Consider the following 12,836-nt stretch of genomic DNA (forward strand, 5'->3'; position numbering starts at 1 on the left):
CATAGAGATACCATGTACAGTGATATGGTAACCTAGAAAAGTGATGTCCTGGGTTTCAAAAATACATTTTTCAAGTTTAGCATATAAACTATTTTTCCTTAATCTGTTTAGTACTTCTTTGACATGAATTCTATGTTGGTCAATAGTTTGCGAATATATTAAAATGTCATCTAAGTAGACGACGATATATACATCCAATATGTCTCTGAAAAGGTCGTTAATGAAACACTGAAATGTTGCTGGGGCATTACAAAGCCCGAATGGCATTACAGTATACTCATATAGACCATATCTAGTCCTAAATGCTGTAAGCCATTCATCTCCAGCTCTCATTCTGATAAGATTATAGGCGCCCCTAAGATCCAATTTGGTGAAAACTGAGGCGCCACGCAATCTTTCTATCAGTTCAGGGATTAATGGAAGAGGGTACCTATTTTTCCTTGTGCGTCTATTTAGATCCCTATAGTCTACTATAGATCTGAGAGAACCGTCTTTGTTGGTAACAAAGAACATGCCCGCCCCAGCGGGTGAGGTACTGGGTCTTATAAATCCTTTTTTAAGGTTCTCGTCGATATAATTCTTCAAATGCTCTAATTCAGGCTTAGACAAAGGATATAGATGCCCAAATGGGATAGAGACACCTGGAAGCAGATCGATAGGGCAATCGTATGCCCTGTGGGGTGGTAAAGATTATGCTTCTTTTTTTGTCAAATACGTCAGTAAATTCGGAGTACTGAGGGGGTATCTTGCTCTCTGAATCAGTCAGAGACAAACAAAAAGAATTACTAGTTGTAAGCTTGGTGTTCTGGATCTCTGGGAATGTAATGGTAAGACATGACCAATTAATGTGCGGTTTATGACGACTTAACCATTGAATTCCAAGAATAACTTTAAACATAGGGGAGGAGATAACATCTAAACTTATCTGTTCAATGTGTTTTTGTTCTGTGTGTAACTGAAGGGGAATGGTTTGGTGAGTGAGTGGACCACTAGGTAGAAGAGTGCCATCAATAACCTTCACAGATACAGGGATGTGCTTAGTGATCAAAGGAATTTTATTAACTTTCACAAAATTCACGTCAATGAAATTACCACAAGACCCTGTGTCAATTATGGCTGTAGTCCGGATCTTGTAGTGTTCCCACTGTAAAGAGATGGGCAGTGTTAGATATTTAGTGGCAGTAGTTTTAGAGAAAAAAGGTAGTTAGAGGAAGATCATTCTTACCTAATTTCTGTTTTGCCAATAGGGGGCAGTCCTTAACCTCGTGCTTAGGGGAAGCACAGTATAAACATAGGTTCAAAGTTTTCCTTCTAGATTTCTCTTGTGTGGATAAGGGGCCTTTAATAAAGCTTATTTCCATAGGTTGTGGGAAATCTTTCCCAGAAGAAGGAGTAGGTAGTGCAGGAGCTCTTTTTGTGAACCCAGATTTTTCAGACCGTCTCTCCCTCAAACGCCGATCAATGGATATGGACACCGTATATAACTCCTCCAAAGTGTCTGGTATTCCAATCCGCGAAAGTTCATCTTTAAGCTCCTCACTTAATCCCAGACGAAATTGATTCCTCAGTGAAATCTCATTCCACAATGAATCAGTGGCAAAGATCTTAAACTGAGTTATGTAAGTTTCAACAGCATTTTTATTTTGTTTCAAAGCTCTAAGATTATTTTCTGCTGAGATTTGCTTGTAAGGATCATCGTATAGTGTGGACATTTCTGTAAAGAAAGCGTCCAGAGATCCTAGGATAGGATCCTGTTTTTCAAAAAAGGTGTCTGCCCATGCCCTGGGCTCTCCTCTTAAATAAGAAATGACGGTCAAAACTCTAATTCTTTCAGAAGCGTATGTTTTAGGTTTTAGTTCAAACAATAACATACAGGAGTTTCTGAACTCTCTGAATTGAGAGCGGTTGCCAGAAAATTTCTCTGGTGTGGAAACTGCAGGTTCAGTATGATGTTCATTCTGGCCTGATTTAGCAGATAGTGTTTCCCTAAGACAGGCCTTTAGAGCCTGGTTTTCTATCTGTAATTCTTGAAATGAGCTGGCAAGCATGTCAACCCTGTCAGATAAATTTTTTAGGTGTTCAGACATAGTACTCATCTCCATATTGTTTACTTGTATTCTTTTAACAGGACGGTGAAAACAGAGATCAAAAATAGTGAAAACACAATTAAATCCTGTATCTTTTTTGGCTGGTTAATTATGTAATACACAGAGTCAAAGTATTGTGTGTTTCTAATATGTAACTTCTTTGAGAGGAAGTTCCCAAGCTACATAAGAGATTTAATATAAGCCAAACATAAGTTTCACTGAGATCAAGGAGTTGTAATAACAGCAATAAACAGTTAGGCTTTACCATAGATATGAAACAAGTAGAAGACAGTACCTTTAGTCCTTTGAAGGAATACGTAGCTAGTCTCTCAGGGGAAGTTTGCAGGGTCTTAGGTTGTTTTAGCAGGCCACGGAACAGGAGAGAGGGGTTCCGGCGTTGATCCGAATAGAGCTGCAGAGAGAGAGACAAGCTTACCGCACTGCGGCCGTAGCTGATGACGTAGCCGGCGGCTTCACAGAATTCTGGAACTGTTCCAAACAGCAGATGCCGGGAAGAGCGTAGGTTTTGCAGAGCGGATGCTGAAATCACCTGTTTGGAGCTTGTAGGGCAAGTCAGGAAGCTGTTAGCTGCAACGGAGGCAAGGAGAAAATCACTGAGTAAGTGTAAACCACTTAGGGCTGACTGAAACGAAGATCGTATAGAGACTTCAATTAACCAGCAATGAACTGCTGGGAGGGAGTTCCTTATAAAGGAGGAAGGTGATGATCCTTAAAGGTACAGTCACATAGATTCAGTGCGAGGAACCTTACAGTGAGGTACTGAGTAGCCTTTTAAAGGAACTCCCACACTTGCGCCCTCCAGGTGGGAGTTCCTGAAATTAGTGACTGGCCTTTAAATCTAGGCAGCTTGTGGCCGCATGCCTAGAGATTTGTAGCTGCAGCTGCTGGTAGACTGGTCTCAGCGTCTCTCCACGTGGGATGCTGAGGCGGTTTGCTGGGGGCCCTGCATTCGCCACAATGGCGGCTAGTAGAGCGGGTAAGCTGGGGGCCCTGCAATGGCGGTTTGGAGGAACCTGACATTCGGCTACTAAGTTTAGTCTCATTACTCTCTTACAACTGGCCTTTGTTTGAACATTGTGTTTATGTCCAGTGCTCTAGTAAGGGCTTGTTGTGAGCTGAGCCTCTCAGTCATTAATTCCAGCTTTTTTCATTCTGAAACAACAGCAACCTATCTGACATTAAGAAGGCGCATGCTCAGATAGGAAAGCGGTTTGCTGTTTGTTACACTCAGTTACCAGATCACAGGACTTTGCCCCAGATTATACATTCTGACATATAATATGACATATTGTATATAGGGGTATTCCCTTTGTGTTTGAGCACTATACTTTATTTTCTTTTTAAAGTTACATGAAACCCAGAAATTGTCTTTCATGATTCAGACAGAGCATATACTTTCAAAGAACTTTCTAATTTACTTTTATTACCAAATTAACATCATTCTCTTGGTATCCTTTTGTTGAAGCAACATCAATGCAGTACTGGGAGCTAGCTGAGCACATTATATCAAGTAAAGACAAGAGGCATACTGTATATGTGCAGCCACCAATCAGCAGCTGGCTCCAAGTCACAGGATACCAAGAGAATGAAATAAATTAGATAATAGAAGTAAAATGGAAAGCTGTTTAAAATAGTATGTTCTATCTGAATCATACAAGTTTAATTTTGACTTTATTGTCCCTTTAACTGATCTCCTCTGCAACAACTTTTTTTACTTGTCTTGTAATTTTTTTTAAAGGCAACTACTCCTTGGATTTATACTCTAGAATGGAGTATTTAAAGGACCACTTAACACAGCAGAATAGCGAAATCAATAAATGTATAATAAAAACATTAATTATGCTTACTAGATCATTTCCTTTCCATATGTATGAGGAGAGTACACAACTTCATTCCTTACTTTTGGGAATACAGAACCTGGCCACCAGGAGGAGGCAAAGACACCCCAGCCAAAGGCTCAAACAGCTCCCCCCACTCCCCTCATCCCCCAGTCATTCAGCCAATGGAACAAGGAACAGTAGGAGAAATATCAGGGTATAAATGGTGCCAGAAGAACAAAAAATTTTGATCCGCATAACGGAGAAAACGTGCAGGAGCCGTGGACTCTCTTCATACAGATGGAAAGGATATTATCTGGTAAGCATAATTTATGTTTTCCATCTTAATATGAGGAGAATCCAAGGCTTAATTCCTTACTTGTGGGAAACATATACCCAAGCTCCATAGGACACTGAATGAAAACGGGAGGGTAAAAAGAGAGGCGGACCCTATTCTGAGGGCACCACAGCCTGCAAAACCTTTCTCCCAAAAGCTGCTTCAGCTGAAGCAAAAACGTAAAATTTGTAAAACTTTGAAAAGGTATGTAAGGGGGACCAGGTAGCTGCCCTACAAATCTGCTCCATAGAGGCCTCATTCTTGAAGGCCCAAGATGAAGCCACTGCTCTAGCTGAATGAGCTTCAATCCTCTGAGGAGGCTTATGACCCGCTGATTCATATGCTAAGCGAATAATGCTCCTCAACCAGAAAGATAAGGAAGTGGAAGAAGCCTTCTGCCCTCTACGCTTCAAAAAATAGACAAAAAACAATTACAAAGTCTTTCTAAAATCCTTTGTAGCCTGAAGATAGAAATTCAAAGCCGAAACCACATCCACATTATATAATCGTTACTTCGAAGAAGAAGGATTGGGACACAAGGAAGGAACCACAATCTCCTGATTGATGTGATCAGACACAACCTTAGGGAGAAAACCCAACTCAGTGCGAAGAACAGCCTTATCAGCATGAAAAACAAGGTAAGGAGGCTCACATTGCAAGGTCACCATCTCAGAGACTCTGCGTGCCGAAGCAATGGCCAGTAGAAAAGAAAAAGAACCTTCCAAGACAGTAATTTAATGTCAACCGAATGCATAGGCTCAAACGGAGCCCTCTGGAACCATATTTTAAACTCCAAGGAGGAGCGGTAGGTCTAAACACAGGCCTGATTCTAGACAGATGCTGAACAAAAGACTGTATATCAGCAAGCTCAGTGACCCTCTTGTGCAATAACACAGATAGAGCCGAAATCTGTCCCTTTAAGGAACTAGCGGCTAGTCCCTTCTCCAAACCATCTTCACACTCTTCACACCAGAATAAGTAGGTCCTCCTCACCTTATAATAGATGCAACGAGTGACGGACTTTCTAGCTTGAATGAGAGTATCAATCACCCTCTCAGAAAAACCTCTCTTGGCTAGGACTAAGCCTTCAATCTCCACGCAGTCAGCCTCAGAGAATCTAGATTCTGATGAACAAAAGGAACCTGTTCCAGCAGATCTCTGTGACAGGGTAACCTCCATGGAAGAGATGAGAACATCCCTACCAGGTCCGCGAACTCCATCCTTCGCGGCCACGATGGAGAAATTAGAATAGCCGAAGCTTGCTTCTGCTTGATGCGGGCCACTACCCGAGGTAGAAGTGGTAACAGTGGAAAAATGTAAACTAGGTTGAACCTCCAAGGAACTGCTAATGCATCTATCAGCTCTGCCTGGGGATCCCTGGACCGCGACCCATATCTGGGTAGCTTGGTATTGAGTCGGGACGCCATGAGATCTGTCTCTGGCGTCCCCCATCTGTTGCAAATCTCCACAAACACCTCGGAATGGAGAGACCATTCCCCCAGATGAAACGATTGTCTGCTGAGGAACTCCGCTTCCCAGTTGTCCACACCCGGAATGTGGATCGCTGACAGCAAGCAGTTGTGGGCCTCCGCCCGTTCCAGAATCCAAGATACTTCACTCATTGCTAGGGAGCTCCTCGTTCCACCCTGATGGTTGATGTAAGCCACCGAGGTTATGTTGTCTGATTGGAATCTGATAAACTGGGACGAACCCAAAAGAGGCCAAGCCTTCAGAGCGTTGAAGATCGCTCAAAGTTCCAAAATGTTGATCGGGAGGAGAGATTCCTCTCGAGTCCACAGGCCCTGTGCCTTCCTGGCACCCCAAACAGCTCCCAATCCTGATAGAATTGTGTCCGTATTCACAATCTCCCAGGATGGTCTCAAGAAGGATGTCCCTTGGGATAGGCGATCTGGACAGAGCCACCAAGAGAGCGATTCTCTCGACTGGTTGTCCAGAGAAATATGTTGTGACAGATCCGAGTGGTCGCCGTTCCATTGCCTCAGCATGCACAGCTGAAGAGGTCTGAGATGAAACCTGGCGAATGGGATTGTATCTATGCTGGACACCATGAGCCCAATTACCTCCATACACTGGGCCACAGAGGGCCTTTAGGAGGTCTGAAGGGCAAGTAATTTTGCAACGTCTCTGGTCTGTAAGGAATATCCTCATGGATATGAAATCTATTATCGTACCCAGGAATTCCACCCTGGTACTGGGGAACCAGAGAACTCTTTCCTAAGTTTATCTTCCATCTATGAGATCAAAGAAGAATTAGAAGAGCTCTTGAATGGTCTTCTGCCAGCCGGCAGGAAGGAGTCTGGACTAGGATGTCGTCCAAGTACTGCAATACCTCTGGATCTCGCCACCGTGAACAGAGCCCCAAAAACCTTCATAAAGACTCTTGAGGCAGTAGCCAGACCAAATGGAAAAGCAACAAACTGGAAGTGCTGGACCAGAAAAGCGAATCTTAAGAACTTGAAGTGATCCTTGTGGATTGGCACATGAAGGTAAGCATCCTTCAAGTCTATCGTAGTCATGAACTGTCCCTCTTGAACTAAGGGCAGAATAGACCTTATCATCTCCATCTTGAAGATGGGACCGACAGGAACTTGTTTAAGCACTTTAGGTCCAGAATCGGGCAAAACGTACCCTCCTTCTTTGGGACCACAAAAAGGTTTGAGTAGTACCCCAGACCTCTCTCTGCTAGAGGTACTGGCACAATTACTCCCAGGGACAAGAGATCCCTCACGCACCCTATAAAAGCTTCTCGTTTTTCTGGTCTTGAAGACAGGTTTGATAAGAGGAATCTGCCCCTGGGTGGATGAGATTTAAAACCTATCATGTAACCCTGAGTGATAACCTCCAGAACCCAAGGGTCTTGCATGTCCCCCAGCCAAGCCTCCACAAAGAGAGATAATCTGCCCCAACACGATCTAGCGTTGGATCGGGGGCCGCCCTTTTATGCCGATTTTGTTTCTGCGGGCTTCTTGTTCTGCTTGGATTTACTCCAAGATTGAGATGGTTTCCAAGTTCCCTTGGACTGTTCCGGCTTTGCGGAGGGCTGCTAGTGTTGGGATTTATCCGAACGAAAGGGACAAAAATTAGGACCCTGTCCTTTAGGTTTATTCCTCTTGCCCCCAGTGACCATGGATATGATTGAGTCCAGGAGGCCTATTTATCATATGTCTGTCGGACCTGATTCGACAGTGCGGATCAGGTCCGACAGACCTCGCTGAATGTGGAGAGCAATACGCTCTCCGTATTCAACATTACACTAGCAGCTCTTGTGAGCTGCTGGTGCAACGCCGCCCCCTGCAGACTCGCGGCCAATCGGCCACCAGCAGGGGGGTGTCAATCAACCCGATTGTACTCAATCGGGTGGAATTCTGGCGATTCCTGTCCGCCTCATCAGAGCAGGCGGACAGGGTTATGGAGCTTGATAGATAGGCCCCAGGCCTGGACCAGGGGCAGAACTACTGAGGGTGCCGGCGTCGTGACTGCGACTGGGCCCAGGAGGTCCCACCCTGACTGACTGCAGTGCACATGTAGTTAGTACTGTGAGTCTGCAGCGCCACACTGGGAGAGCAGTGCTGAGAGCGGCTTCTAGTAAGTGGCAGGCAGCTGTGTCTGAATACTGAGATCACGGTCCCAGATATGTACTGCAGTCAAGTGTCATTATCAGACAGTGTGGCATTAGCGTATTGATCAGATGGCTCATGGCTGCAGGGAAATGTTTGGAGGATCAGTTTTGGGCGCTGGGCAGGAAGTATTTTTTTATTTTTTCTTAAATAGCCTGACGGCGGGCAAGCAGAGCTGCAGTGTCTCACCACCCAATTAATTCATAGACCGTTTGGGAGCCACAAAACTCAGTTGCGGCTAACTGCTGTGTTATCTATTACACTTGCTCAGAGCCAGCCAAGAACATAGACTGAAATATTTAGCGCTTGCAGGAGAAGTCTGTACACAACCACCAGCAGCATCAGCACTTCTGTGTTCGAGACCGAGTGTACATGGCTGCTGCCCTAGCAGCGCTGAGCAGAGGCAGAGAGCAGCAAATGCTTGGGAGCTCTCTCAGCTCTGGACCGCGTTAGCGATGTGTCGGCAGCAGCCATGTAAACGCAGACACAGAAGTGCTGGTGGTTGTGAACAATGTACAGACTTCAACTGCAAGCGCTAAATATTTCCAGCTGTGTTCTTGGCTGGCTCTGAGCAGGTGCAGTAGATAACACAGCAGTTAGCCGCAACTGAATTTTCTGGCTTCCAAACGGTCTAATGAATTAATTGGGTGGTGAGACACTGCAGCCCTGCTTGCCCGCCATCAGGCTATTTAAGAAAAAAATACTTCCTGCCCAGCGCCCAAAACTGATCCTCCAACCATTTTTCTGAAGCCATCTGATCATACGCTAATGGCATGCCACTATAACCAGGCAATGCCATAAGAGCTGTGACAGTTGTTTAGCAGCTTTATATGGGTGTTTAGAAGACAGTGTGTGACAGTGTGCATAATACACATTATATTTAAATTGTATCGTCCGTGACATTAAGATCTGGGTGCTGGGCACCCAGCAAGGAACTCCACACTCTCCCCCCACCCCTGTGACTCTCCCACCCCCCCCTCCCCTGTGACTCTCTCCCTCCCCTGTGTCTCTCTCTCCCCCCTCCCCTGTGTCTCTCTCCAGCCTCCTCTGTGTCTCTCTCCCCCCCTCCCCTGTGTCTCTCTCCCCCCTCCCCTGTGTCTCTCTCCCCCCTCCCCTGTGTCTATCTCTCCCTCCCTCCCTCTCTTCCCTGTGTCTCTCTCTCCCCTGTGTCTCTCCCTCTCCCTCCCTCCCTCCCTCCCTCTCTCTCTCTCTCTCTCTCCCCTCTCTCTCTCTCCCACCCTCTCTCTCCCCCCTCCCTCTATCTCCCCCTCTCTCTCTCTCCCCCTCTCTCTCCCCCTCTCTCCCTCCTCTCTCTCTCCCTCCCCCTCTCTCCCCTGTGTCTCTCTCTCCCTCTCTCTCTCCTGTGTCTCTCCCTCCCTCGTGTCTCGCTCCCTCCCCTTTCTCATTTTAAGTGTAAAGTTGACATGATTAACAGAATTTTTTTTTTTACTGTTACAAGTTGGGGGAAAAAAAGAGAAAAATTGAATGTATAACAATCAAATTTTTTAAGGGGGAGGGGAGAAGGGGGGGGGCTTAATGGATTTTTGCACTGGGGCCCTGAGGTTTCTAGTTACGCCTCTGGCCTTAATGGAAGGGAAAGTAATGTAAATTTTGAAGTTATGTCCGCAGACCAAGACTTCAGCCAGAGTGCCCTATGGGCTAGAACAGAAAAACCTGATGTCTTAGCATTCAGGCAAATATTCTGCATGTTTGCATCACAGATAAAATAATTAGCTACCCTCAAGGCCTTAATTCTTTCCTGGATCTCGTCGAGGGGAGTTTCCACCTCGATCGTCAATCGCACCAATAGGTAGCGGCTCCAGCTATTGCAGCAACCGCCGCTGCAGGCTTAAACAAATACCCAGTGTGCTGAAACATCTTTCTTAACAGAGTTTCTAGTTTCTTATCCATGGGGTCCTTAAATGACAAACTATCCTCAAGTGGGATAGTAGTGCACTTAGCAAGCATGGAGATAGCACCATCCACCTTAGGGACAGACCCCCACAACTGTAACTGAGAGTCTGGAACCAGGAACAATTTCTTAAAGGAAGAAAAAGGGGAAATAGAAGATCCAAGTCTCTCCCATTCATTCTTAATAATATTTGCCATCTTTACGGGAACCGGGAAACTCTGTGGTAACACCCTGTCCTCATAAACCTTATCAAGCTTAGGAATAGAAGGTTCCTCAGGTAATTTAGGTTCTGTGACCTCTAGCGTAGCCAACACTTCCTTTAACAGAAAGCGTAAGTGCTTGATCCTAAATCTAAAATCTGGTTCCTACACAGCAGGAGGTTTAGAGGCAGCAGATTCCGACCCAGAAAAAACCTCCTCTGAAGTATCAGAGGCGTCCTCATCAGTGGATAATCTAGATAAATCCAACAAGTTGGTAGATGACCCCTGGGAAGGATAGCAATATCTGACCTTTTGCTTGCTCTTAGCAGGGCGAGGTAAAGCACTAAAGGCCGCAGACACTGCCGTTTGTAACTGTTCAGTAAAGTTTGGTGGTAAGAGGGCCCCTCCCAAAGGAGGATTAGCAGTGCAATGGGAAACTGCATGTGTAGTAGGAGTAGGAGATGACTGCAGGGAACGCACCTCATAAGATGGAGACCCCTCAGAGGTGGACGGCACAGTGGTACTAAACATCTTGCGCTTTTAAGATGGACTATAGAAAAAGATAAATGCCACCTTTATACCCCCAATGGCTGGGGCACTCACCACCTCCTATGACCCAAGCCCCACAGAGAAACCACTTCTTTTCCTGTAAACTGCACGGTCAGGAAAGAGGAAATCAATGAGACCACACCCGGTCACATGGTGTGCCATGCAGGACCGTTCCTGCTCCTGGAATAAACGCGCCAAATCTAACAGGCCGCGCAGTTATCCAAAAACAAAAGTAAAACCTGAATGTTCCAACATCTGCCTGAGCCTCATCTCACACATGTTGCAGCATAAAACATAATAAAGTAAATTATGCATAAATCCCCCCTGTTCAATAATCCCCTTCCAGAGATATTAACCTTTGATTCCATACAGATAAAGGAGTCACACTGTGACCCTGTCTTCTTACATTATCATATGAGTATAAAATGAAACTATCTTACCGGAATCACCGCCATGGAACAGACACACAGCCTCTCAAGTTTGACAGTCTTGTAGCATCGCACATGACATGGACTTGAGTGATAGAAGCATGCAGTGAAACTCGTCAACACTGATTGCTTGGGAGCTGTTAATACGAGTCTGGATGGTTTCGCAGAAAGATTCTACCTGCATCTCCCTGAGAGGCTGACAAGACTACTTAAAACTCCAGTCCCATACCGAAGAGTACTACCCTTCATATGAGACTACTCCGAATCTTCCAATGCTTCTCTGCCATACTCCTGTGATGAAAGGCAAAGAATAACTGGGGAATAATGGGAGTGGGGGAGGTATTTGAGCCTTTGGCTGGGGTGTCTTTGCCTCCTCCTGGTGGCCAGTTTCTGTATTCCCACAAGTAAGGAATGAAGCCATGGACTCTCCTCATATTAAGATGGAAAAGACAATGCAAAAGCAATTGGTTTGAATTTCACATAGTAAATTTCTGACAAATTTTAAAGTTAGTTTATTTTTTCTACCATTTTGATGTTTTTGCCTCTTTTGAGGAAGCTTGTGGGAGGAAATCCTTTAGATTGCAGCGTATGGTAAATAAGTTCCTCCCTTACTTTTTGACTCACCCATTTACTAATACACAGCTTGAGTATTAGATCCCAGGTGTAATAGTTTGCAGACTCTCACCCCCTAATGAAAGAAAACAAAAGTACTTTCTATTGGCGACAGTTCTAGGGGTAAATTTAACAAGCAGCGGATGCTGCTATCTACCCCCATAGTTTCCGGCTTGCTGAAAACAGAAGTTAAGATGCAGCGGTCGTACGTTAAGAAGCAGGGAATCATGTCCACCCGACATATAATAAATTGGCCCCCTAATGTGCACCTATATACACCCTAGTTTTTTGCTTTCCTACTTCTCCTTTTCTTGGCTATACATTAGATTGAGATACCAGAGAGGTGAGCCATGTTTTCCTGGACACTTATGAGTAACACATGCTGCAGGGTGTGCAGGAAGGAACATGAATAGAGCTGGCCAGAAACACAATACATGTTCCTTCCTGCACACCCTGCAGCATGTGTTACTCATAAGTGTCCAGGAAAATATGGCCGAGGTGGCAACCCTAGGTGAGAGGGGTTAAAAGCTCTTGGGATGTTGGGTATCTTTGCCTCCTCCTAGTTGCAAGGAGTTGAATCCCAGGAGTAATGGCTCATGGACTCTCACTACCATGAAATAAATTAATCTATCAGGTAAGGATACATTTTGTTTTTATAGCGGTAACAAACATTTACCAAAAGTTTAAAAATCCCAGCTTCCTCGTGAAATTTAGCAGCGACGTAATCCAGCAGCTCCATCTGATGCTCACCTGGAAGGCAGGAAATAATGTATGTAACTGAGAACTGGACCTAGAGCAGTATACAATTCATTAGACATGCAGAATTTGTCATTTGTTAACGCAATGCACAATTATCTTTGCAAATACAGATATTTGTATATTTCTCTTTTTTATTAATATATCTAGTGCTGGAACAAACCGAGTGCTGCAAATTCAAAATTTTTGCATATGTTTAAAAATTCACACACACACAGTAAAATGCATTAATGTAGAGGTTCTGCACTCTGTGGTCAAAACCTGATTTCAAGGGCTTGTGGTCTCTACAAGAAGTCAAACAAGGACATTTTTTATGTGATTGCTAGGAAACACCTGCTCTAGCTGCAATCTGAATATTGCCCATGCTCAGTAGAGGTCTTTTGCTGCTCTCTTGTCTCATTAAAGGAAGTGGCTACACTGAGAATTATCACAAAAAACAACATTGTTATTAATATGACATAAATTTATAAGTGCATCAC

General features: G+C 44.7%; 1 protein-coding gene across 1 annotated transcript in view; it reads right to left on the reverse strand.

Annotated features, from left to right (window-relative positions):
* The window catches only part of DMC1 (DNA meiotic recombinase 1), a 165,715-nt gene that overhangs the window by 31,284 nt on the left and 121,595 nt on the right, over positions 1-12,836 (reverse strand). The window contains exon 8 of the mRNA XM_053689434.1: positions 12,278-12,351. Coding sequence (XP_053545409.1) covers positions 12,278-12,351 — 74 coding nt within the window. The remainder of the gene's footprint in view (positions 1-12,277; positions 12,352-12,836) is intronic.

This window comes from Bombina bombina, chromosome 7, assembly GCF_027579735.1.
Source record: "Bombina bombina isolate aBomBom1 chromosome 7, aBomBom1.pri, whole genome shotgun sequence".
Classification (NCBI taxonomy): Eukaryota; Metazoa; Chordata; class Amphibia; order Anura; family Bombinatoridae; genus Bombina; species Bombina bombina.